Here is a 25,321-nt window from a genome sequence, read left to right as displayed (position 1 = left end):
ACTAGGGTTGCCAGGTTAAAAGATAACCGCCGCACTTTCATATTTTGTCTTGACTAAAAGCACGTGAGAAATATTATGTTTTGATGTTAAAACACTTCAAAAGCAGTGGTATCAGTCAAGTGAGTAAGCAGCATGAGAACAATTTTACAATATTCATGCTTTGGGTCATTTTGGAACGGAACTTTCTGAGGTATACTGTATGTATGGACATACAAGTGTGTGTCTCGTACAATTGCCTTACACATTAGTAAAATTAAATTTTAACGTTAAGAAACTCTAAAAGCAAGGAGGGTACTTCTTGGTGAATGTATACAGTATCACAAAGCGTTTTACACCACTATGATAGGGGATCGGTGAGAGTATAACCTGGCAACTTTGAAGACCCTGTGTGCCCTGTTTACGTGCATCCGTTCCTTGGTGTCCTCCTGTACGTGTTCTGGATAGCTATGGCGGCGTGCCGGGGATCTTCGTCTAAATGGTTTTTCACCCGGGAGCAGCTCGAAACCACGCCGTCTCGCCGTTGTGGAGTTGAACCGGACAGGGAGCTGTCATATCGTCAACAGGCGGCAAATCTCATCCAAGACATGGGCCAGAGACTCAATGTGTATCCCTTTTAAACTAGCACAACATCGTCACACAGCTAATCTAGTGCGAGCTTGCTAATGTTATATAGCTAGCTACTTGTAGTAGTGGCATGCATGGGTTGGAGTCATGGGTCTTGGGCCTGTGCAATATGGGGTTATCTAACTCGCTAGATATTTAGAAATAACAATCAAAGTGGCTGGCTGCGATACATTTCCATCAACACAGAACATCTGACGAGGCTAGCCTGTTATTTAGGATGATCCAAATGCTCGAAAGCCATCAATGAACTTGCTCAATACTGTTTATCTCGCATTGCCGTGTGCATGGCCTATAGCTAGCTAGCTAGCTGACTGCAGGAGCCGACAAACTAGCGTCGCTAGCTTCCAAGGCTCAAGATAAGCGGTTAGATAATGTCTTATAGTGCTTGATCTTAGCTTTGAATATAATCATATGTTTTATATGACTTCATCAGCCTGTCACTATACATAATTTAAAGCTAGCTAGCTGGTGTATCTTGCCAGCTAGAACTGGCGTCAAGCGGTTGCTGTCACTTTGCTAGCTAGCTAGCTATAGCCGTCAACATTGCTGGTGTAACGTCCAAACATTCTAATGCTATGAGTTATAGTTAAGTAAGTTATAGTTATGAAATGGTTTGCGATGGATTCTGAATACTCTCCTTAACTAATTTCCCAGCTCCCAACTTACAATTAACACAGCTATTGTTTACATGCATAGATTTTATATGAACCACTCTTTCACCAAATTCCACAGAAATGTAAGTATAAACGCACTCAAATTTTACAGTTGTTGTCATTTTTCATAGTCCCTTCAGAGCTTTACAGAAGCTTGACATGCGGTGTTTGTCTCTTCATAACAGATCATTTCTCCAACCACCTTATTTTTGGCTGCAAAGGTTGAAGAACAACCTCGGAAACTCGAGCATGTCATTAAAGTTGCACACGCCTGTCTAAACCCACAAGAAGCCCCCCTAGACACAAAGAGTAATGTAAGTCTGGGTAGGACTGGGTACTGAGGTCTGGTCACAATTCCTCTTAACTTCTTTTCTTACTTCAGTTGCATGTGTTCAGTTGGTTTTGAGGTACTTTTAAGTGGTGTGCATAGATAAAGACAAACCGTGGGCAAGTTCCCCAGACCCCGATGAAGCCCTCTCTTATTGAAAGTCTGTCAATTCCATTGGGTGTACAAATTGGCACGATTGTAGAATATCTTCATACCAAGCCAGTGCCCAAGTTCCAAAGCAACTGAGCTTAGTCTGTGTCTGGGAATCTTGCTACTGAGCTTCCTGCAGGAGAGACCAGGTAGGCAATGGCACAGCAGTGCTTTTGGGGAGACAGATGTCTTTTGTCCTGGACAAAATGTTATTTGCCCTGATGGACCAGAGAGGCTACATGGTTGCTTTGCAGTTGATTAGTAGGGGTAAGAATAAAAGACACATTACAGACATCATGTAATGATTGTCTATCAAACTTCAGGCATACCTCCAGCAAGCCCAAGAGCTGGTGATACTTGAAACCATAGTGCTGCAGACTCTGGGTAAGTAGCAGAGTGGATGTGGAGAGAGAGAGAGCGAGAGAAAGAATGTAATCAATAAGGGTATTTTATGATTGACAGTTAGCTGTACCACTTGCAGCATGTCAACATTATTTTCAGTCAGCAGTTCATATTAATTCATCCAGTCTGTTAGATGCTTGTAATGGTAATCTATTGCTCACTGCCAGGATTCTTATTTTACCTTTCTTACTGTTCTGGTACATTCCTGAAATCCTGCCAAACAGACTTCCGTAATGTTCAGATCCATAGTCTCTATGGCAACTGAATCTTCAGTCTGTTACCATCTGTGGTAATTTTTTTAATAACGCGGCATCCGAGATTATGACATCAGAAGGCTGGTCCCTTATCAACCCAATGAGCTCAAAATGATGTCCAACTTCACTCTTGATTTGGTCCTTACATCCTTACTGCAGTCCCTCCTGTTGTTTCTATGAAGAGTGAGTGGGGGCGGGCTGATTGATGTTTGAATAAATGACATGTCACCTGTGTGCTGTACTTGTTCTACTCACCTGTCATGTATTTTGTTACAGGCTTTGAAATAACTATTGAACATCCACACACAGATGTGGTGAAATGTTCCCAGCTAGTGCGAGGTAGAGGCTTCCTTCTTTGCTTTTCTTGCCCTCTCTCTCCCACATCCTAGCCTGGTGTGGGTGATAGGAGGGAAAACTACTGACTTAATGCTTATGTAACATGGATGACCTTTGATTCACTCTGACTGAATATGATGTTTCTAGTGGTTTGAGTGGTTTTCAAGACACAGATTGAGCCCAACCTAGATTGATTGATTAAAAGTTATTTTCTACACCGTTACTGACACTGTTAAAACGTAATTCCAATTTACAAAATGTCTTGAATCGTGATCAAAACACCTTTTTGGTTCTGAGCAGTGCATACTCTTTTCCAAACCACTTTAATGTAAAGAGTAAACGCATTCTGTGTCTGGGAAACTGGCACTTAAAGGGTCAACCTCCTGTGTGAACTTCCATTATCAAACCTCAGTGCCATGCATCAAAAGTGTAACACATATTTTTCTCTTGTTTCTCCCCCTCACAGCAAGCAAGGATCTGGCACAGACTTCCTATTTCATGGCTACCAACAGGTTGTTATCCAGACCCTCCTTTGTTGCACTGTGACTGCACACTATAGCTTCCTGTAATGCAGGGTACCCTTTCAGTGTCCAACGGCCCCTACGTGTGCCGGTGGCCACCGTGACCCCTACCCCCTCCCGAGGTGCCCCCTTTTGCCGGGGGGTGGGACGGGGGAGTGTGGCGTTGCCAGCCCCGGCCGCAGTGCGGTGTATTGTACAAGGGACCAATGTTGGCACAGTGGGGTTGAATGCACAATGTGAAGTGTAGTGGTGTGCTTGAACCCACACGTTTGCTCGGTTGCGAAAGTGCATATGTCTAAAAAAGAGACACTTTGGTAGCCTGAGTAGCAGCTAAAGATTACAAAGATGTATACATTACATAGAAGTTCTTCCGGTAAGTACCGCGACTCCTTTCTCTTTTTAAACTCATTGTGTTTTTTAAAATTTTATTTTATCCAATCTCGACAACAAATTTTCGATTTAAGATAGTGTAAAACATGCATTTTTGTAGTTGTCATTTTAACCAAATATGCAATTATGTTGACATCTTACTTTTCCGAACCCGTTAAGGACCTACATGTACTGTCTTACAATCCTATTTGAGGCAAACAATTCTGTCTATTGTCTCTTGACACTAAATTGGTTCTTTTTTTTCTTTATGTCCTTAGTTATTGGTTTAGGTTGTTCATTTTCCAAATTTTCAGATTGTGTTTATCTGATTAGGTCCTTAACGGGTTGGTTCTTTGTAGTGCCGGGTTGTATTGGGTCAGGATGAATATTTCATCTAGTAAATCAGCCTTGTATGGTCCTATAGAACCCAGTGAACCTAGATAATACAATGTCTGGAACTAACTTTCCAAACCTGTTAACGTGCCAACAGTGTTATTTCGGAGATGAATAGCATTCTAGTAAGCCACAGTGTTGTAGTAAACCTGGGGCATGTTGAGCTCGGCACAGCGTTGTGGAGCGGTCACACATGTTACATCCAACACCAGGCTGTGTGAAGAACCATCAGCAATGATTCCGGGTCCTTCTGGGGCTTTGCTATCCGCAATGTTTACGAATTTACTCTTCTATGCATTGGTTGGAGACTGAGACTTCCAGACATTGTACTTGTGGTAGCATGAGGTCAATAGGTTACCAGCCAGCCCTTACCTGTATTTTTTAATGTACTAATCTTTTAAGATTTGCTTATAGTGCTGAAAAACAGGGCAATTATTTGCTCATCACCATAGAAAAGTATATCTGAATGTTTAATGTTGACTGAGCTTATTCAATGGCTTAGTGTGCTAGGGGTGATATTATGTAGCATTCTTATACTATTGACATCTGCTGATTGTGGTCAACATTTGGATGGTAGCCATTTGTTTTCTGTAAGGCTTCAATATCATATGCTTAACCCCAATCTATTTTACCTGAATGTTTGGGTCATGTAGCATAAATGTCAATCATATCAACAAAAAAACATATTAACCTAATTAACTTTTTGAAATAAAGTAACTTGACGTGAAATATATATATATATATATAGTACACTGAACCAAATCTTGTCATAACATGTCTAATAACTTTAGGTACTGTTGTGTAGTGCTGATACAAACTAAAAGTTCTGGGCACTAACAGTGTTTGCCCCCTCTCTTCCCCCCCCCCCTCCCCCCAACCCCCCCCCCCTCCTTCTCTTCCCCATGTGTGCCCCCCCTGTGTTTGCCCGATGTCCAGCCTGCACCTCACCACCTTCTGCCTGCAGCACAAGCCCACCGTCATCGCCTGCGTCTGCATCCACCTGGCCTGCAAGTGGTCCAACTGGGAGATCCCCGTCTCCACGGACGGCAAGCACTGGTGGGAGTACGTGGACCACTCGGTCACGCTTGAGCTGCTGGATGGTGAGCTGATTGGTTGAATTAGATCAGCGCTGCTCGGATGCGTGGCACTGAGCCGTAGTAGCGTAGCAGAGACACGCGTGTCCATTGGCCGAGGGGAAACCCACCCTGACCGTGGCTCTCTCCTCAGAGCTGACCCACGAGTTCCTGCAGATCCTGGAGAAAACGCCGAGCAGATTGAAGAGGATAAGGAACTGGAGGGTAAAGGCTTCCTTGATCGCCTTGTACACGATTGCTGTTTGAGACATTTGCAAACCACTGTTGACCTAGGTCTAGCTCCACCTACTAAACCCACTCACAACTTTTGTGCTTTTCGATTCCCTCCCCACTAGGCCACACAAGCTGCCAAGAAGCCCAAGGGGGATGGGCAGTCGTTGGACATCTCTTTTGCAGGTCCCTCCCTGGTGGATGAGCATTCCCTGGGCGACTCCCTTCCGGGGGTCTCCAACCCGGCCTTCTCCAAAGCTGCTGCTGCCTTCCCTGTCCCTCTGCCAGGAGGACCCCTCTCCCTGGACACCATGGGCAGCCTGCAGGGCAGCTCATACACCTTCACCGCCCCCAGCGACTGGCCCCAGGAACAGGGCCGAGGCTCAGAGGGGGTCTACCCGCCTCTGAAACAAGACGCACTCGGCCTTCAGCAGGGGGCGCCACTGTCTCTGCAAGGCTCCCTACACCACCCGCCACACAGACCTGACAAAGGGGTGGAGTTCAACCCCGTCAAACACGAACACAAGGGTGGGGGTGGAGGGGGGAAGCAGCAGCCTGCCTACCCCCCTCCTCCTCCTCCTCCTCCTCCAACCGTCCCTGCCCAGAAACTGTCTCTGGGCAAGTACCGGGAGAAGCAGCAGGCGGCAGAGATGGCAGCCGGGCAGAAACGGCGGCAGGAACAGCAGGGCATGGACTCTGAGGGGAGGGACTTGGCGTACACACCCTCTGCCCAATCAGAACACAGAAAACACTCGCAGGCCCACCCCTTTTCCCAACAGGCTTTGGGGGCCGGCGGCAGCAGCAGCACTGCCTCCCCGCTGAAAATGAAGCTCGCCACGCCAGGCCACAACAAACCCCCCAGCGACCGCCGGGAGAAAGGGGCGGGCTCTCTGAAACTCCGCCTCCCCGTCCCGTCCCAGGGTGGTTCCAGCAAGGAGGAGCTGAAGATGAAAATCAAAGTGTCGTCCGATAGGCACAGTTCCTCAGACGAGGGCGGAGCCAAGAGCAAACATTCCAGCCCGCTGGTAAGCAAGGAGAAGCATCGGGATCGGGAACACATTGCCCACTCCCATGCCCACCGCCACCACAAGCACGGACACGCCCACAGCGGCAACGGCCGCGGGGGCCCAGAAGGGCCGCCGGCGGCAGCCCTCCTCAGGAGCCCTCTGGGCCTCACTAGTGAGGGGGTGGGCCTGCCTCTTGGCCCCAGCTCCTCAGCCTCCTCCCGCAAGAGGCCGTACCCTGAGGCAAGCCACAACCACCACTCCTCTAAATCAGGCCGGAGATCCAAGGGCTCGGCAGGTAGTTGACCCTCCTCCTTCCAGTTCCTCTGTACTGCAGTGTCCCGTGTTCTCTCACAGCTGTGTACCTAACCCTCCCTCCCTCCCCCCCCCCCTACTCCCATCCCCCTCTCCCCCTCCTCCTGTCACACCTCAGGTGGGCTGCGGACCTCTCAGCACCCTAGTGAAACTGGACAGGAGGCCGGGGGGGAGCCAAGAACCTGAGGCTCAGGGAACCAGCGGCCAGCACTGCTACTAGTACTATACAGACCACACAGACACTCACACGTTCTCACACGCGCCTCCTCCCTGTCGAGTGCCCAAGGAAATGAACTCATAGAAGCCTTTAGCGAGGCAGGAGAAAGGGAGGTGAGACGGCAACAAGAAAAACGTAAACATGAAAGTGTTAAAAGGACATCTCGTCTTGAGAGTAAAGAGATACATTTGATGCTTCCTGATCATTTTGGCAAGAGCTGCTGTGGCCCGTCGTGGTTAGCATTAGCTTCCCTTGCTGCGTCCTCCACAATCTGGATGGGTCTCGGGGTGGCCGTGTTCGGAGGATGGCGTCATCCTTCCTAGTTTGAATCTCCGTGGGAGAGGGGGGGGGGGGAGTATTATAAATACTGAAAAAAAAGCATGAAAGGTGCAATTTCTCTTTTCTTTATTATGTTTCTGTTTCCGTTGTTTTAATGGTCATTTAAACACAATTTCCACAACTTAACACACTGTGGTGATGAAACGGGCGTTACCTCTGCAAGGTGTAAGAGAGGTTTGATTCTGTCGCGACCGGTGGTCCTAACATGGATGCTAATGAAGGCTGGATATTTTTAGTAATGTTTTTTTTTCTGGAATGAGTCTCTCTCCTTTTGTTTTATACTCAATACTGTATGTATGATCTGCATGTTTCAATCATCAAAGGGATAAAGCAGAATGCTGACTGTTTACAGAAAGTGGAGATAAATGTACATACATTTTTGTATGTTTAAAAAGCTATACCATAAATACTCAGGTTTGGAGCTGCTTGTAATTATAACAAGATATTATATATGAAAACATAGAAAAAGACTATTGTAAGGATGTAGGAAGTCCAGCATCATCAGGTGATTCTGACTGCAGCATTCCAGTGATGTGCTTTGAGCCTGTACTTGGCTTGGCTGCCAGGGGGAGGGGATCTACCGACCCCCCCCCCCCCCCACCCCCCCCCCCCCCCCCCCATTCCCACCCGTAGGGAAGTCAAGGCTCCTACAAACCAACACACCTGGCATGTTGTCAGAGGCCATGCAAATTTGTACGAGTTATGTTTAATTTTTTCCGGACCTCCGAGAAGACCTTAAGCTGGATGCCAAAGGTTGTGCCTCCAAGAAAAAGAAAAAAAAAAGACACGAGAAGAGGACTATAATCTATAAAAGTTTACATAACCTTTGCTGTGAAGTGCATTTAAACTTGTTGTTGGCTTGGCGCTGTATCCCCTAGATGCTGAACAGTGCTGTCAGTCCTGTTGGGCCGTAGTAGGACCGTACATCCATGTCCGTTGAAACGCAGTGGAAGGCCTGGTGCCGGGTTCAATAAAAGCCCCACCAGTGTTGTTGATACCGGGGCGCTTATGCAGTTTTCCACGTTAATTTCCTACTGTGCGGAAGATGTAGACGCGACGTAGCCTCTCTGTTCAGTTCCAGACTGTTTAGTCCTTTATTTCAGCGTGCAGTAACCAAGACAACACAGTATGTTCCCCTTCACCGCTGGTAGTGTGTCAACTCTCGCGTGTTGTCAAGATGACTGGTTTCATAATAAGAGCAAGAGCAGATCTTGACATACAGTTGTTTTTGTTTCTTTTTTCATTTCAATTCTACAAATAAATCTTAAAAGGTTCTCACTACCTTAACTATATGATAGACGTGTGTGTTTTTGGTGTCACTGCTACCATAAACATGTATGTGAAGTGATTGTGAAAGCAGAAGACCCACCTATTTATGTCCTCGGCCATATGTTGTGGCTGCAACATACTGCTATATTTTAAATGTGACACTACACGAGACGTTCAAGTCCATATTTACATTCGTTGTTGATAGGTAATTCAGAATGGCACTTCATTAATAAAGAACATGTTACCAATAGGATACACATCCTCAGAGAACTTCCTTCTATGTCTGCATCTGGAGTGAGTCATCCTAACCTGTGCACGTTGTCCAGACCATAATGTTCCCCCTGCGCCTGTTCCACAGGAGGAGCGTGTATGCTAAACAAGGGCCAGAAGAGTACACTCATGTAGAAGTGGCAGAACGCTCGCTTCATCTGAGGCTGAGTCCTCTCTCCTTGGGGATGAAGGCATGTTCCAGTAGTTGTTCTGCAGTGGGTCTTAGCTTCTGATCACTGCAGAGAGGGGAGAGAGTCATGCGTGAGAAGGGTGATCCTCTCCATTTATTTACTTAACCCTTGTGTTATCTTCGGGTCATTCTGACCCATCAGTCATTGTGACCCACGGTCGTATTGCGACAACTTTACCGCATACAAAAACAAAGTGAAGCATTTTCTTTTAACCATTGGGCTGTCTCAGCCCCCCCCCCCCCCCCCCACATTGCAAAGGTTAAAATATTTATTTTTATTTTGTATTGGGTCAAATTGGGTAAACACACATGGTTCGTTATGAACCTTTGGGTCATGTGACCCGAAGGCAGCACAATGGGTTAAGATATGAGTTTATCATATGATTGACAGTTAACAGTATGTAACTTAACAACATAGCAAAGCGTAGCCTTTAACACATATTGACCCAGGTGAAAGTCCATACACACCTGGTCAGGCACACTTGTACGAAGTCCCTGGCCTCTTTTGAGAAGCCATCAGGCAGGGAGGGCATCAGCCCCCTCCGTGCCCCTATATAGAAGAGGGCGGCCATCTTGTCCATGTGTGACAGTGGGGGCTTCCCAGTTGCCATCTCGAACACGGTGCAGCCCACGCTCCAGATGTCGGACTTCCTGCCATGGCCGCTCTCGTTGATCACCTCCGGTGCCATCCAGTAGGGGGTGCCGTGGACGGACTTGAGCAGCTCGCTGCGACTTGCGCTGTGATTGAGGCAGCTGAGACGCCGAGCGCAGCCAAAGTCAATGAGCTTGACCACGCCCGTGGGCATCAACATGACGTTGTTGCCCTTCAGGTCCCGGTGGATGACTCGGTTGAGGTGCAGGAAGGACACGCCCTCCAGGATCTGCTGGGTGTACAGGGCCAGTACCCGCTCAGGCAGAGGGCCGAACCGGTGGAGAATGCTGGCAATGGACCCCCCGGGAACGTACTCCATGAAGATGCTGACCACGTGTTGCCTCAGCAAGGTGCCTAGATAGCCCACGATGTTGTGGTGCCGCAGGGTTTTGAGCAGATCCACTTCCTCCTGTAGGCGCTTGTATTCCTTGTCTGCTGTTTCAGGGTCGGCAACATCCAGGGTCACCTGCTTCACAGCGATCAGCTGCCCATGGCTGGTCAGCCCGCAGTACACCTACGACCACACACAGGCCATGGGTTACTCAGAGAGTGTCTCAGCTTAAACTCGAGGCCTCCTCAAGTTAAATTCATCACCTGACTTACAGCTGTCCACATTCCCTACACTAGTGTCAATGTCATAAGGGGCTCTGAGAGAAGATAACCTTTTCTATCAAACAAGACTCACCGTCCCATACGCTCCTCTTCCCAGCACTTCCCCCTTCGTCCAGGTGATGGCATCATCCATTACCTCTCCTGACCCACTGAGCGCTACCTCAGGTGATGTTGCATCCTGGTAGAAAACACAAGGTCGACTGTTACCAAAAGTATAGGTTATTACCAGTGTCAATAGAAAATATACTTTTAACTGTAGTGAGTGTGGTTAGGCTGTTCAGTACAGTCATAGAGAGATTTAGCAAGACAAGGTACATAATACATGGATGACATTTACCCCCACTAATAATTTCTCCTCTCTGTGAGCAGGGTGATCTCTGAGTTCTCTCCTATGTGAATCGTAGTTCTCTGACGCGTCCCCCTCATCCAATGAGATCAACTCTTCTGCGAGGCACCTCAGCAGCTCGTCTGTCAGAGGCCCCTTCCCTGCTTCGTCCAGAAACTTCTGGAACACGGGGGACATAGTCCCGTCACAGCTGCCGGAGGTCCATGTGTTGATCTTGGGCTGCACCGGGCTGGCTGAGGGAATAGGTACAGGATGGTCCAGGTGTCGTGCACTCTTTCTGTTATCATCGTTGTCACTCTCTGACAGCTTCCCTCTCATATATTCCCAGACATAGAGACCCTCATCATCAGTGTCTGATGCCTCCTCACTGTTGTTTCTGTTTGTGTGGCTGCTTTTTCCTGACGGAGGGGGAGCGGTCTTACCCCGTCGATTGCAGTTTGGAGTGAGCGTCTTAGAGCTGAAGCTGGACAGAACTTCCTCAATAACGGACAATGTGTGGTCGTCCACCTGCAGCTCTGCTGTGTTTGGAGAATTCCTCACGTCATCATCGTCCTCACTCGGGTTTATTTCGTTCCTGTTGGGCTGGATAAGCCAGTCCTGGCCAGACGCAGCCACCTCAATGCCAGTTTCTTCAGGGGAAGCCGGTGTTGTGGGAGGCTCCGCTCTGGGCAGCATGGCCCTCTGTTTACCTTTGCAAGAAATCAGCTTTTCTACCGGGCTTTTCTTCCGTCTGCTGGCCTCAAGTGGTTTCTTGGGGTATTTGTACTTTGCTCTGTGTGTTGGGGTCTTCTTAGGGGGGGCGGACTGAACTGTTCTGCACCTTTCACATGAGCTGGACACTCGGAGGTTGTCGTAGACGGGGCCTGCAAACATCTCATAGATGGCCGGCCCCTCGTCTCCACTGTGGATCTCCTTGAACATGTCACTGTAAGGTATGTAGTCCACCGCAGACTTGGCTCTGGGTGTCCCCAGGGTCCCTGGCTTCTTAGGCTGCCTGACACTCTTAGGCTCCCCTGGGGCTGCCTGCTTCTGAGTGGACACCTTTTTATTGTTTAACGTCCTCTTCTCAAGATTTGATCTTTTGATGCAAGGCCTTGGGGGCTCGATAACCCTCTTGCGCTGGAGTGAGCTGGAAGTGTCCATGATTTTTGGACCAGCCATGGAAGAACCGGATCTGGATTTGACTGGGTTTTCTGTTGCCTCCCCACAGACGACGAGATCAGGAGTGTGTCTGACCTTGGCTTTGATTAGGGAGGGAACAGAGGAAGTTCTCAGGTTGCTTTTGGACTTGGCTCGTCCTCGTGCATGGTCTTTGCGGGCTAGTACGTTAAAAGACTGGTTCGTTTGCAAACTAGTGCTGCCTCTTCTTTCTTTGATCTTGACATGCTTGACGGGCTTCATCTTCTCCTCTGTCAGAGTGATGTTCACCGTAGCAGGAAGACACGGATGCTGGGTGTCCACTGTGCTGACCTTGCAATTGTCCTCCATGATCTGGACTTCTCTGCATCCCTTATGTGTTTCAAGTGCTGGGGATGTTATGACTGGTGGCTGATCTGATGTCAGTTCTCTTGACGTATTCTGGGAAGTCTTCTTTATCAGTTCCTGCACCATAACTCCTGGTTCATCCTTTACATCATTGTGTGCCTCGAGGTCTGAAGAATGACTGGGCCTTATCTCATTCACAGATTTACTGGTTTGTACTGTCTGTCTCTCTACAGAGGGACATTTGACTGGCTCTCTGTGATAGATGTGTTCAGTGGTGCCCCGCTGAATCACCAATGGCCCTCTAGTCTGACTGTGAACTTTGTCACTCTGCAAGTGCATTATGTTTTTGATATTCTGTCCTGACTGTCCCAATGGGGACTTGAGCAAATCACCATCGTCTATATCCTCCTCCAGGTCGATGGAGCTGTGGCTGCTGGTGCTGCTTGAGCTGCTCTCCTCGCTACCCCCCCTGGTGGCCGGAGGTCCCCGGACACCTGCCCAGGAGAGCCTGTCCCTCCTCAGTCTGGCCCTGGAGCTCAAAGGGGTCAGGCTGATAGGCTTCAGGGGAGGAGGGTGCCTGAGCCTGGGGAGGGCTGCTCGGTCTCCTTGCCTCCCCTCCAGAGGGGCCAGGTGCTTAGGGGTTCTTGGCATGGAGCATGTTGGGTGCAGGGAAGGCAATGAGCCCTGGATGGACAGAAACGAATGATTAGAGGAAAAAACGGTGTCGCCATGTTAAAACTTAAGACATTTCATACTTTGCTGAAAATATTTATTTGGTAACCTACCTTTCGACCTTGAAAACTTCTCTCTGTTTCACTACACCCAACAAGACCTGCAATATAGGAGAAAATGAATAAATGAGCAGGCTTTACATGCTGTACATTGATCACTTGACAGAAATTTCCAGCACCTTGAGGTCTATGCTTACGTGTTTGGATGTGTGCGCGGGCCTGGAGCAGTGAGTTTGGGTCCATGAGAGGCTCCATGAGGCTGGGGGCAGATTGGCTGAGCTGGCTGGGCTGAGGAGCAGCCAGGCTGTGGACTGCCACCGACTCACTCCTGCCCCTGGGTTTGGGGGGCACAAGAAGGCAGGCTGTTCCTGTGGTTCTCAACGGGCCAGGGGAAGCCAGAGAGGGGTCCAATGTAGCCAATCTGTCCAAATGGCGGCTTCTGTCCGTCCACAAGCCGGGTAAGGAACCACTTTGGCTGAAGGAGGTGAAGAAGATACAGATGATTTGATGAATGTGAACAAACAAATTCCGGACAAACAAATGTCAGGTGTTATCCATTATGTGGTGATTTCCTCTACATTTCTTTCCTGTGTCTTTCTTTCATGGATCTCTCTCTTTCTCTGGACACAGCAGGGGGACTGTGGCTCTGAAAGTTGATGCTGTAAAGTGAGAGATCTTTTCAAAGGTTTTTTTCTTTATATCCAGCAGATGACTTGGACTTCTTTCACTACAGAGCTCCACAAACAATGGTCTGCTTCACAGACTCTCTCCTCTCTTTCTGCCCCCCCCCCCCCCTTCCCCCTACACTGTAGAACAGCATGCCCTTGAGACACAGTGACAGGCCAACTTCTGGCCTATCTGTGTAACTGGATCTGTCACTCTCTGTTTTGGTGTAAAAGTGGGAGGAAGGTGTTGAAGGGGGCGGGGATGGAAGTATGAATAGTTTTGTTTGTACTCAAGTGTGTGTTTGTGTGAACATATGGTGGTGTTTGTGTTTCTGCTCCTGTCAATATATCCCCTGGTTTGCTGTATTGAAGGTTTCCTTTACAGTTGTCCTAAAATACAAGGAATGTGTGTGGGTGTGTGTATGTTTGCGCGCGTGTGTGTGTGTGTGTGTCTGTCGGTTTGTCCGTAGGCCCACCTGCTCCCCTTCCCCACATCCTGGTAGGCTTGCCTCAGGTCTCTCAGGGTTTCCATGGCGCCCCGGAAACAGAGTGGGGTTCCCTTATCTACATTGTGCACACACACACAGACACACACAAGTATAATAGTATGGTGTTAGCAGGGGTTCACTCATCATCAGTGTTTCACAGAAGTTTCCTCTTAAGGTCAAGGATCAGTGTTCCTTTTCACTGTTAATACAGTTCTTCACCATTAAACAATGTTAATGTCTTCCAGAGTCTGATAAGAACAGACAAAATCTATAACATTCCGTACTGCACAGGATGGGAGGCTGAACAAAGTGAAATTGAAGACATTCACCTCTAAAAAAACAAGTTCTAAAATAACACATATTGATAGAATTCAAGGCAGTCCCATGACAACGTCAGCAGACGTTGAGGTCAAACAAAACAGTTGGTACATGATCCTCAAACCACAACAGAAAACAATAGCTGTTACCTGTTCCTGAGCCAGTCTGTCCAGTCCACCCTCATCTTAGTATACCCAGCTTATATGACACAGAGACAGAGTGTGTGTATCTTATCCACCTCTCTTCTCTCCCCTCTCTCTCTGAGCAGGGCTGCGGTGCATCTGACAGGGGCAGGCAGGTTTCTCAGCTGGGGGCAGTTGTATGTGCCTACCTCTGATAAGAGGGGGTGCTTTAGAGCCCAGAGGGCTTGCCCAATCAGCTGAGGACAGGGACAGGCTTGCCATTGTCACTGTCCCTAGGTGGGAGGGGCTAAGAGTGTAAGGGAGGGGTGGAAATAGAGGGAATGTCCTGAAGAACCATATTTCGGCCCATAAACTGCGTATTAGTCTATAAACCCAGACAAGTATTAATAAGTATTATTGGGAGTTCAAACACCAAATGGAGTGGTCATCTAAATGTTTTTTTCTCTTATCAATTAGTACCCAACTGTCAAAGCTTGTAGGAAGTATGTCTCACCTTGATTGTTGGGCTTATGGGGTTCTGATAACAGAACCGGATCCAAATATTCCGGGTCATCCTGCAATACACAAAATTAAGATTGTTGTGACATAAGTATGCACTCTTAACATTGACATTGCCTACACTATGTTGACTTCCTCAACCATGTTAAAACGGCTGACACAAAAAGTCTGTCTTGTTATTATCAAAGTGGCTGTGTTGATTTCCATGTGACTAAACATTATCCATAAGGGAGGACACAGTGAATTGCTCCAGCCACTGATTAACTCACACAACCCTAAAGGAAATTGAAACTAAGGCCTTCAGTTCATCAGCACATTGTCTCTTAAATTGTTGTGTGTGTTTATATGGCCCTAGTTTGTATTAACCATCTGGCTGTCTTCCATGCAATCAGTGGGCTCGGTCATTAGCCGGTGAGCAGCTGCCCTCTCTGCTTCTCACCTGCGAGGCATTCACTCATCCCATCAGGAATCTAGCTAAGACTCAGCCACATAGAACATCCCTGCCGCGCCAATTACCCCAATCTAGCACTCCCACCGGGGGCCTCTGGACCCATAGATTAAGTCAAGTGTGGCCACTATGGCATCAAGCCATTTGGATAGATTGGTGATTTAAGGGTGTGATAAATGATGCCTGTGTGGGTATACAGGCACTATTGATGCCCTACAACCAAGCCTATTTTGTGATCTCGTGTAGGAAATACTTCTTTCAACAAACAGACCTGACCTCACACATTCATAAATAGTAACACAAACTTAAAAAAGAACACAGCACAGACAGTGAGTACGAGCTAAATAGTACAACGTCTAACCAGTCTAAAACCGTAACATTTTCAATGGCAGAATTGTACCCAGAAAAGCTATTATATAACAGCGACGGTCCGCTTACCTCTGCTGAGGACTGGAGGAGAAGGCTGTGTGAGAGAGCGGGGTTCGGGGGGTGGCCTGGAGCCCACAGCTCCTCGGGGGGGAAGCTCTGCAGGTCCAGGGGCGTGGCCGCTGTGTGTTTACCCAGCAGAATGAGACGGAGATGTGGAGTTAAGGGGGGAGTTTGAGGGCAACAAGGAGCCCACAAGGCCTCCTCTCACACACACACGCGTTTATCTACAAACCGCCCTCTCTCCCTGGAATCCTAGAGGGTTTCCTAAATGGGAGTTGGTTTTGAGGGAAGCTGATGTGCTCCTATATACTGTGCACACACACACACACACACACACACAGTCAGCACATCAGCAGCCAGGCTTTAGAATGAGTGACCGTTCCGTTCTAATAGGTAACTACATGAGAAGCTGTGTCTTTTTCTGGGTAGGATCAAATGAACATGAAGGCCTGTTGCACAATGTAAAATATGGTACCACTAAACATAATATGCTAATAACTAGACGTACAGTGTATAAGGTCGTTATAAAAGCCTCTTATTATAATGTATATATAAACGCAGACATAATATTACACAATGGTATGTATATTATGTCAATCTACTGCATAGGATTCCACGGTTCGGTGTGGTATTTACCAGTTGGTGTGAGGGCCTGGAACAGCATGTGGAGGAGTTCCTCCTTCATAGGACTACTGATGTGAGAGACGTAGTGCAAAGCAGAGCATGCCTGGTGGTCACACACCTTCACGTCACTGGAATGGGAGGAGACAAGGAACAGGGATGTGATCTATACACCACCACAATACAGTCAGAACAACATGGACCATGGTGCTCTCGAGACATATTTAGGGTCTCTTAGAGAACATTCGAATTTGTTGATGGTGTTGATTAGACTGCATGTCTAATTTAACTTAACCACCACGCGTGAAGTAAATGTTGGCTGGACTGGACTGGAGGTTAGAGTCATTCTATAAAGCTGCTTTTCTTACGCTGAGGCCGCTAGCAGCTCCCTCACCACTTCTACGGGCCTGTATTCCCATGGCAACTGGGAGCCGAGCTCTTCGAACATGTCGATATCACGGATCGCCAGCATCAGTGGAGTCAGGCCGTCCCTGTTTTGACAGTTCACATCCACAAGATCACTCTGAGCCTGAAACACACACAATGTCCGAGTGTGACTACAGCCGAGCCAGACTGCATTCAAAATGTCAACAGTCTACAAATCTGGAGCCAGGGTGCAAAGTAAACATTGAGTATAGACACACACACACACGCACATGCACACAATCTGAGCCTCGTTGTAGTGTGAGTCCTACCAGCAGGTGCTGCAGTGAGTGGAGCTCTCCCTGCCAGGCAGCCTGGAGGAGCTGGGTGTGGTGGGGCAGAGGCCTGGACATGGACCAGAGCAGCTCCCTCTGCAGGGCAGGAGGACTCACGTGTAACGCAGTCTGGTTGCTGCGGTTGCACAGCGTGACATCAGCTCCCTTTCTCAAGAGGAAGTACACGACCTGAAAACAGAGAGATGCATGTCATCACAGAGGTAGATTCTGTGTAGCTTTGTATTGATGTATTGGTTGGTTCATTGACATTTGATTTCAGGTCAAGCAAATACATTAATGAATCATTGTTGTTCTGTAATTGTCATTTTCCATATCTTCCCTGATCTACCAACAACAGGTGTCTCTGTGCTGGGTTTGTCCACCTGGGGGACAGGTGTAGGGAGATCCCTATGGCATCCCTCGTCATCAACACTACCAGTAAGTCACCAGCTTATTTGAATCTTGCATAACACTGAGGTCATCAGATGTTCCACTCCTGGGAGCCATCACATGGATCTCTTCATGTTATTGTGATTGTGAGGAAAATACAACTGAATAGATAACTCGTGTACAATAATGAACAGCCCTGTCATATCAACAGGAGATCATAATGGATGAGTTCATATGTGAAACTACCACGCTATATCAAATTGATAACAAGGAATAATTATTTATTATTGACGCTTGATTCAATCATTTACTAATTATAGCCACTTGTGTGATTTATAATGTTTATATAGCTTTTATGAAATTACATTAACAAACACAAAGAATGATAAAACATGACCTACTTAATTCACTTTTATGCCTTTTTCAATAATCACTAGCATCAGTCACTCAACAATGAGAACAAAGACAACATCATATCAGTCCAGCTACACTCGTCTGATTAGGGAGTCTCATTATTGAACGCAGCAAGCTACAAAGGAACCACCCAACCAAGTCAATCTCCTCCCTAAAACTTGAATTTACCTCAGTCATACCCCTCTGGCAGGCGGTGATGAGTGGAGTGCAGCCCTCCTCTGTCTGGGGAACATCCACTTCCTCCCAGGGACAGTCTTCCAACTCTAGCCCTAGGCCCAAGTCCCGGCCTGGCTCCTCCAGCTCAGCCCTCAGCATGTCGTCACCACTCCCCCTTCCCTCCATCCTCTCCATAGTCCACCAGGTCCTTGGCAGGTCTGTGTGAACAGCAGCCAGCAGGATAAAGATGAGACTGTCAGATTGGCTGTAGCTGCTAATCTGTCACTATGGCTCTCCTTAGCTCTCGTCTGCTCTCCCAATGATCAGTTTGCCTCCCCAAAGCTGTGCTGATGGATGTCTAGAGACATGGGTGGATGAGGTGGTTGGTTTGCTGTGGAAACGCTCACCTGCTTACTCTCCTTTCTCTAGACCTGGTCTAGTCTCAGTACCTGTGTGGGTGCAATATTATATCAGGGGATGTTTGTTGTGAATGTCAGTGCAAGACCCTGGTGACCTGGTCCCCGATGGGTAAAGGGGTGTGGAGTAAATTTCCTCTCACATTACAACATTGTCTCGTGGTGTGAATTATTAAGACGCAGATGGAGGCATTAATGAACAGGGCATCAACACTAGTTAATATCCCTGACAGCCCTAACTGAATTCACAATAAAATCTAGCTGGTGTCACCCCATTCCCCAGCTTTGCATTGGAATAATGAGTGACAACTACTTACATTAAAACAACACAACAAAGTCAAGAGGGAGCATTTCTAAGTTATTATGCAACCAACAAACCAAGTAATGTTCTACGGATAGTGTGAGGAACACATATATGGAGAAACCCAAACAACATGGACTCAGATGAAGCCGGATGTCTGTGAAAAGGACTAAACGCTAAACTGAACTCACCTTTAGACTTGAGCTGTATTTCCTCTTGATTTGAAACATTTTCTTCCATCATTTTCTGTATTTCCATGCTTGCTTCACATACAATCCAGTGCTCTATTAGAGACATGTATAACGCTATGCATCGATTGAGAAGTTCATGTTTTTTGTATTTCAACAGCCTCTCCAGTGTCTACACTCATTGCACTTCTCTCCACATGCCTCCCTCTTCCCTGGGCAGGTCTGAGTTTACACTCTGTTGCCTAGGAGATATTGTCAGCCCAGCAGGCCAAGAGTGGATTAAATGCCAACAAGCTTTATGCCCTGCAAGAGGAAGACAAAAAGAAAGCTGCTACAATTGGCACTCAAAAAAAATGGCATGATTCTTTCTTCAGTTTTTTTAATGTCCTTTTTTAATAAAGAATAAGGGCAATATACAAACTTTGTTTTTTATTGTACAGTTACGAGACTTTGAGTTTCCCCCATACATGTATAACTTGTTTTGCAGTACTTCCAGCACACCAGTTACAGTTCATATTCAATCATTTAGATTACATTACAGTTATTGCACAACATACACAATCTCCCACTTGGAACAAAAATAAATGGTCTGTCGATGATTATTCATGGTAATTAGTACCCGGCAGAGGAAGCTTCGAAGCACACAGCTTATCTATTACATCCAAGCAGCCCGTTATGCCTTCCTCTCTTGCGTAAAATGTACTATACCATGTTTGGCAAGTTATACTTGTTTCAAGTTCAACCGATATATCCATAACACAAACAGCAGGGTTACCCAATGCATCAAGAGATGATTGACAGACAGTTTAGGAGAAAACATTCTCCATCTTGTCTTCTTCAGCTTACGTTACCAACCAACCAGCAGGTTGTCGACTTGTCGTGTTTGTTTGCTGATGTCGGCCAAATGTCCATATAAAGTTAAGTCCGTCAGATCAGCGGCTAAACTTGAAGATGGTGGGGAAGATCTTCTTGTGGAGGTAGCGCACCTGGTCCTCCGGCCTTCTCTGCTTCTCAAACTCATAGTAGGGGATCTGGAGAAGAACGAAGCAACAACAGACAGGGTCACTGACGGGGCTTTCTAGTTAAGTTCCATCGAGGTTCAGGAGCATTTGCAGTCGTCATGTCGGTACCTGTACCACCTGGTAGCCCAATCTACGAAGGTGACGCCTCTTGGTGGCCTCCTTTCCCAGCAGGTGCTGGGTGTTACTGCAGAAGCGGTCCTTACCATCCAGACACAAGGCCATCCTACAGCACACAAACACACATCATCTTAACCACGTCTACATGCGCACACTTTGTGTATGAATTTTTTTGTAAACAAACATAAATAACGTACTCTATTTATTCATTGTATGAGTTCAGTCTACCTGTGTGACTTACCTCCTCTGAGTGTGTTCCCATTGAGAGAGAGGCAGGACAAAGCCATCTTCATCCAGATTGATCTCCAAGTCTGGCCAACAAAAACAACAATCGGAATGCCGTCACCTGTTTAATCCTGTCATTAAACTGTAGTAAAGTCAACATACTGTAGTCCATATTACAATTTAGAATAGAAGAGAGCAGCAGTGAATCACCTATAGTGTATCCAGTCTGTGTGAAAACTCTGGTGGTGTAGTGGTCCTTGCCCCCAAGTAGAGTGCTGAGAGGCCCTTTAACCTGGCTGTAGAGATATCTGTCCATGGGTGTCTCAAAGGAGTGGTCCACAGAGGAGAACTTCTTTATGTGATAGTCGTAAGGCAGCCTGCGACCCTGAAATGACATACACATAATGTGGTATATTGTACAATTAAGTTTAAAATGTGTAGTTCTAGAAAGATGATCTCCATCAAAACTCAATGGAGGCCCAGTGTGGGGCCTCCATTGAGTCTGGAAAAAAAGCTTCGCTTGTGGGTTCATTTCCCATTCATGGATGTATTCATGGATGTATTCATGGATGCTCAGTGCACACTCACCCTGTAGTGAGTGCACTCCAGTGAGGTGGACAGGTTGAGCTGGGTTAGCTGACCTAGGGAATTCTTATCCAGGGGCTCCCCTTGTGCTGTGAGGGAGAGAAAGACACGGTTACATAGCAGATACACAGCATTCATATACTTTACACACACACACACACATTGTACATCACATGCAGGTATGACATAACCAAGCAGACCTTGAATCCCACACCTCAGGAGGGACACAACTGGGGGAAAAGGTCCTGTCTCATGCACATTCACACATATAAACAAACACTCACAGGGAGAGAGAGAGAGATATGCAATACCTTGCAGCCTCTGCAGGAAGTAGGGGCTGAAAACCTTGGAAACAAAGTTGATTGGGAACCTCTCTAGGTGGATGCATGAGTGGAGCACCTCGATCACAGCCCGGGGCTGGAACTGGGAGAAGCGGGACTGCAGGATGCTCTCCAGCTTGCTAAACATCTGACTGGAGCACTCCGGGAGGTAGTTCAGCCTCCCCATGGCTACGATCTGGCATGCGATCTGGGGAGTGCTGTACTTCTCCGCATTACTGACGAAGCCCTCTGCTACGGCCTCAAAGATGGGCTCAGAGCGCCAGCTCATCTGTAGGCAGAACTCCATCGCCGTGCTGATGAGCTCCACGTCACCTTCTGCTATCCTGCCTGGGAGGTGCTTCTCCATGGCTGCCAGGAACCCCTGATCATGATGTCCAAAGTGCATGAGACTGGCCAGGACCCGTAGCAGCTCCTGCCCTGTGAAGTCCTGGAAGAGCCTGGAGGCCCTGCGGCTGAGCTTGAGGATCAGAGAGATGGCCTGGCTCTGCTGCAGGGCCCCCAGGGAGTAGAGGATGTCACTGATGTTGCTGGCAGTCAGTCTGTGGATCAGCCGCTCTGTTTGCCTGTGTAGGCCAAGCATCCACTGGTGGGTGTCCTGGCATAGAGCCAGGAGGGAGTACACCTGGGCAGCATCGTCAGGAGAGAGAGCCTTGTCCATGCTAGCGCTCACAGAGTCAAGGACCTGCACCACAATCTCAGATCTCCTGCCTTCCAGCCTGTAGGCCACCTCTCCAAGGTGGCACAAGTGTGGTAGCTTGATGTCTGTTCGTGAGAGTTGTGCTCTGCACTCCTCTTTTAACCTGGAAACTACTGGACTGTAAGGGTCCACACCAAACTCCACACACACTCCCAGTAAAATGGCTAGATGCTTGATTCTCTCTTGATTACTAGGGGCCTCGGTCAACCTGGTGCAGAGTTCCGGCAAGACCTCGCCTTCAAATAGGGCCTTCATCGTGAGGGAATCTCTTATGGCTTGAGTCTTGTTTGGAGAAATAGGAGATACTGTTTGTGTGACCACAGCACCTGTTGCTGTATTACCGGTACATGAAAGGCATCTCTCAAGATGCAACATCAGTTCATGGTCTTTTTCCTCTGTCGATGGCAGGTTGCATAACTGATGTGCCATCGCCCCTCTCTCACTTGTGGTATGGTAGCGGCGCAAAGTTGAAATGCACGGTGGTGCTAGACGTTTGCATGGTATTTGCCCAGCAAAAAGTCGTGCAAGCAGATGTGTATGACTTTCCATTAAACCACGACTTAAGACCAACGCGTAAGCGGAATACTGACACATAGCTCTCACAGAAGATATGCTGGCAATTGACTTCATAATTGTTGTAATTATAACGATTCCCCCTAAAAGTCAGATAATAATAACGTCTCTACAAGACAGTAGTGAAAAACAGTAGCCTGCAAATAACTAGCAACTGTATTTCAGGTATTAGTCAAGAATCAATTCAAACTAATGCGTACTCACCATGCAATAGAAAGATGTTTATGATATACTCCACGGAGACTTACAAAACAAACGTGGTGTGTTTGGTAACAGCTTGTGTAATGCCAAATGTCTAACATTTGCTTCCATCTACTGGTGATAGTAAGTACGACAGCATGAAAATCTTTTGCTGAACTATACAAAACTAAAAACTTTCTCGCATCCACTACTATTCATTACTTAACAGATGTGACCGGGCCGTAAGTCATACATGTGTATTATCGTATTACATCATGACACATGAGATGTGTTTTTTGGACATGCACTACAATTCAGTCAAACCAAAGTGGACATTTCACCATAGTTGTTTGATTATTCAAACTTTTGTATTTTCAGATTGGGTAAACTGCTCATTTGGCAACAAAGGACCGTAAAGTTTGATTTACGACGCATCGACTGATCAAATTGACACCGATTCTTATTTCACTTATTTTACACCAGGTGGCGCAATGTACCAATATACCATGTCTTGTTTCCCCTGACGATATTTCTCATGAATCTTCAAACATGTTAAGAAGTGCAAAATAAATAACATTTTATAATCTTATTACAGACTGGATTTGTAGTTATAGAGTAAAGGGATTGAGAAAATGTTAGTTAATTCATCCTTGTGTTTGCTTCTCTATTTTTATGTTGTTATTAATAAACATACAATGGTAAACATACATTTCTTTGCTTCAGCTGTGTCTGATGTGGAGCAACGTGGATAACTAAGGGTTATCCATCATCCTGCCCCCCCCCCCACCCCCCAACCCTCTATCTTCCCAGAACATCTCAAAGATGAGCTCCACAGGCTCTAGGGAGCACAGCCTCTCTTCTCCCATGTCGCATTTCTCTTCGGGGATCCATCAATATAGCAGCATGTTCGTTTTGGAACTTTGAAGTCTTGAGGGAGCTGTTGTTAACAGTCGTGGGGGAGTCCATCAAGACACATATGCAAAACGGATGAAATTATTTCTACATTACACGGAAAGGATGTGGATTGCAGTAGTCTTTTGATAATCCGACAGTGAAATGTCACTTAGCACACAAATACGTAAATGCACGTGCCCACACATATACAGTATGCACGCACACACAAACACATGTACATACAAACACACACATACACACAAGTCGACTCCCTGATGGCCCCTCCGGCACACATGGATGGCACCATCAATGGGGCCAAATCTAATCTAATAAAGAAAAGTTCAACAGTGATGCTGTTATAAAGTGCTTAATGTGACGCACTTGGAAGATGGCACAATGGCTGGGTTTAATTATGTCCCCGATAACTTGTTTCTGGGGACCCTTTTTTGTGACTGAGGGGGTGATCTCATGATCATTAAAACTTTTAACACATTTTTACAGTCAAAATGCGTAATCTGCACTGTAATGAAGGTTTGGGTCTCGGAAGCGGGTCGTCTGGATGTGATAACTGAAAGCTTCTGCAGATACTGCGGCCTACACAGAGATCCACATGTATCTCATTCTGGACAATACTCTGGCTGTCTACACCCTGAAAAGTGACATAATTCTGTCCGAAACACTTAATTTTCCCTTAGTTGTTGATGCATCATAATGACTCAATCTCATTATCCCAGAGCAGACAGGGGGGAGGATGTGGAGGTTTGCAGACATAGAAATCATGGGACAGTATAGATGTTTTATTATAGAATACTTCTGCCGGTTCACAAGAAATGTCATGGAGCAAGCTCCAGGGGATTCCAAGGATGACTGTTGCTCGTTTAAAAAGGTTAAGAGCCTCATGTTTGCCGTCATGTGTTTCTGATTTAGCCTTAATTCAACTCGGCATATAAAATATTATGTGTGATTGGATTTCTAATCATTTTGAAATGATAATGCCTGGGGAATGTATCACTTGCATTTTGGCCAAGGAGTGAAGATTGTAAGTTGTTTTCTCTTTTGTGTGTTATGCCTAAAGAGAGAGGACTATGTAGAAGCTATGTCCAGCCTCCAGGCAGACTGCGGGGAGATATTTCACGGCAGGATGAAAACAGTGTATCAAGAGGAGTGTGTCTCATCTGTATAACAGTGGTATGCTGGAGTTGGGTAGAATGGGTAGAAGCATACGTAAGGTATACTACTAATAGGAAAAGTAGTGTGAACTGGAAAGGGTGTAAGTACAGAGTGTGCTGGCTACTCTTGGTAGGGTAGAGTGTATAAAGGAGATAGGAGTTTGTTGGTATTGTGAAGCACTAGTGAGCCAGGCACACTCTGGGTCTTTAGCGGCTGTTCCCAGGGAACGTTCAGCCAAGACCCCAGGCTCAACACCCTGCTGGACTTTGAAATCAGATCTTTATTGTCCATAAAGTTTAAGCCAAGTATGAAGAATCAGCCCTCCCTAACAAAACATACCCTCCCATACTGAGAAAGAGAGAATACCACAAAATGAGCAATGTTGTCAGACACGTTCACAATTATGCTGTTATAACTATAACTCTTTATCTCTTTCTAATTCCCTGTGGAAAAGTCGTAAGTCACGTATTCATGCATTTTCGGAATCATTTCTCAATAAACGTAGCCTCCTAAGGGGGCCCAATTCATACCAATGTCATATGAATTTGTGCTTACACAGAACAATGCAGACTCAGAATCA

General features: G+C 46.7%; 3 protein-coding genes and 1 long non-coding RNA gene across 5 annotated transcripts; 2 read left to right on the top strand and 2 right to left on the bottom strand.

Annotated features, from left to right (window-relative positions):
- The first annotated feature begins 126 nt into the window (after nt 1-126).
- On the top strand, nt 127-8,501 carry ccnt2a (cyclin T2a). Of its 2 annotated transcripts, XM_062456825.1 has the most exons (10): nt 127-604; nt 1,279-1,360; nt 1,463-1,591; nt 2,079-2,139; nt 2,688-2,750; nt 3,214-3,259; nt 4,967-5,130; nt 5,258-5,328; nt 5,460-6,636; nt 6,772-8,501. In XM_062456825.1, the coding sequence occupies exons 1-10, from the start codon at nt 447-449 to the stop codon at nt 6,837-6,839; spliced, it is 2,019 nt and encodes a 672-aa protein (XP_062312809.1). In that variant the 5' UTR covers nt 127-446; the 3' UTR covers nt 6,840-8,501. The 2 variants fall into 2 exon arrangements, 1 of the variants encoding a protein (XP_062312809.1); XR_009929743.1 differs by lacking the exons at nt 5,258-5,328; nt 5,460-6,636; nt 6,772-8,501 and having other exon boundaries at nt 3,214-3,641; nt 4,967-5,105.
- map3k19 (mitogen-activated protein kinase kinase kinase 19) lies at nt 7,279-14,518 on the bottom strand. The gene is made up of 8 exons (XM_062456824.1): nt 14,385-14,518; nt 13,906-13,993; nt 12,962-13,239; nt 12,819-12,865; nt 10,540-12,717; nt 10,276-10,380; nt 9,407-10,104; nt 7,279-8,984 (listed from the first exon to the last, which is right to left on the bottom strand). Exons 2-8 carry the CDS (start codon nt 13,959-13,961, stop codon nt 8,903-8,905), a joined length of 3,444 nt encoding a protein of 1,147 aa, XP_062312808.1. The 5' UTR covers nt 13,962-13,993; nt 14,385-14,518; the 3' UTR covers nt 7,279-8,902.
- A 1,460-nt stretch (nt 14,519-15,978) lies between these two features.
- LOC134017321 (uncharacterized) lies at nt 15,979-19,308 on the top strand. Its single transcript, XR_009929742.1, has 3 exons — nt 15,979-17,293; nt 17,431-17,510; nt 19,158-19,308. It is a non-coding gene; the product is annotated as an uncharacterized LOC134017321 (long non-coding RNA).
- Nucleotides 19,309-19,485: 177 nt separating this feature from the next.
- On the bottom strand, nt 19,486-22,766 carry LOC134017320 (FAST kinase domain-containing protein 3, mitochondrial-like). The gene is made up of 6 exons (XM_062456823.1): nt 21,198-22,766; nt 20,890-20,975; nt 20,512-20,686; nt 20,318-20,387; nt 20,068-20,182; nt 19,486-19,968 (listed from the first exon to the last, which is right to left on the bottom strand). The coding sequence occupies exons 1-6, from the start codon at nt 22,552-22,554 to the stop codon at nt 19,870-19,872; spliced, it is 1,902 nt and encodes a 633-aa protein (XP_062312807.1). The 5' UTR covers nt 22,555-22,766; the 3' UTR covers nt 19,486-19,869.
- Nucleotides 22,767-25,321: the final 2,555 nt, after the last annotated feature.

Source organism: Osmerus eperlanus, chromosome 3 (assembly GCF_963692335.1).
Source record: "Osmerus eperlanus chromosome 3, fOsmEpe2.1, whole genome shotgun sequence".
NCBI lineage: Eukaryota > Metazoa > Chordata > Actinopteri > Osmeriformes > Osmeridae > Osmerus > Osmerus eperlanus.
Note: the sequence above shows the minus strand (reverse complement) of the source record. Positions and strands in the feature narration are given on the sequence as shown.

Coding starts and splice junctions, on each gene's coding strand:
- ccnt2a (XM_062456825.1), top strand. CDS start 447: ATGGCGGCGTGCCGGGGATCTTCGTCTAAATGGTTTTTCACCCGGGAG. Junction 1,592..2,078: donor CCCTAGACACAAAGAGTAAT/GTAAGTCTGGGT, acceptor ATCAAACTTCAG/GCATACCTCCAGCAAGCCCA. Junction 2,140..2,687: donor CATAGTGCTGCAGACTCTGG/GTAAGTAGCAGA, acceptor ATTTTGTTACAG/GCTTTGAAATAACTATTGAA.
- map3k19 (XM_062456824.1), bottom strand. CDS start 13,961: ATGGAAACCCTGAGAGACCTGAGGCAAGCCTACCAGGATGTGGGGAAG. Junction 10,105..10,275: donor GAAGAGGAGCGTATGGGACG/GTGAGTCTTGTT, acceptor GTGTGGTCGTAG/GTGTACTGCGGGCTGACCAG. Junction 8,985..9,406: donor GTACAAGTGTGCCTGACCAG/GTGTGTATGGAC, acceptor CCCTCTCTGCAG/TGATCAGAAGCTAAGACCCA.
- LOC134017320 (XM_062456823.1), bottom strand. CDS start 22,554: ATGAAGTCAATTGCCAGCATATCTTCTGTGAGAGCTATGTGTCAGTAT. Junction 20,687..20,889: donor TGGAGTGCACTCACTACAGG/GTGAGTGTGCAC, acceptor ATGTCATTTCAG/GGTCGCAGGCTGCCTTACGA. Junction 20,183..20,317: donor TGGGAACACACTCAGAGGAG/GTAAGTCACACA, acceptor TGTGTGCTGTAG/GATGGCCTTGTGTCTGGATG.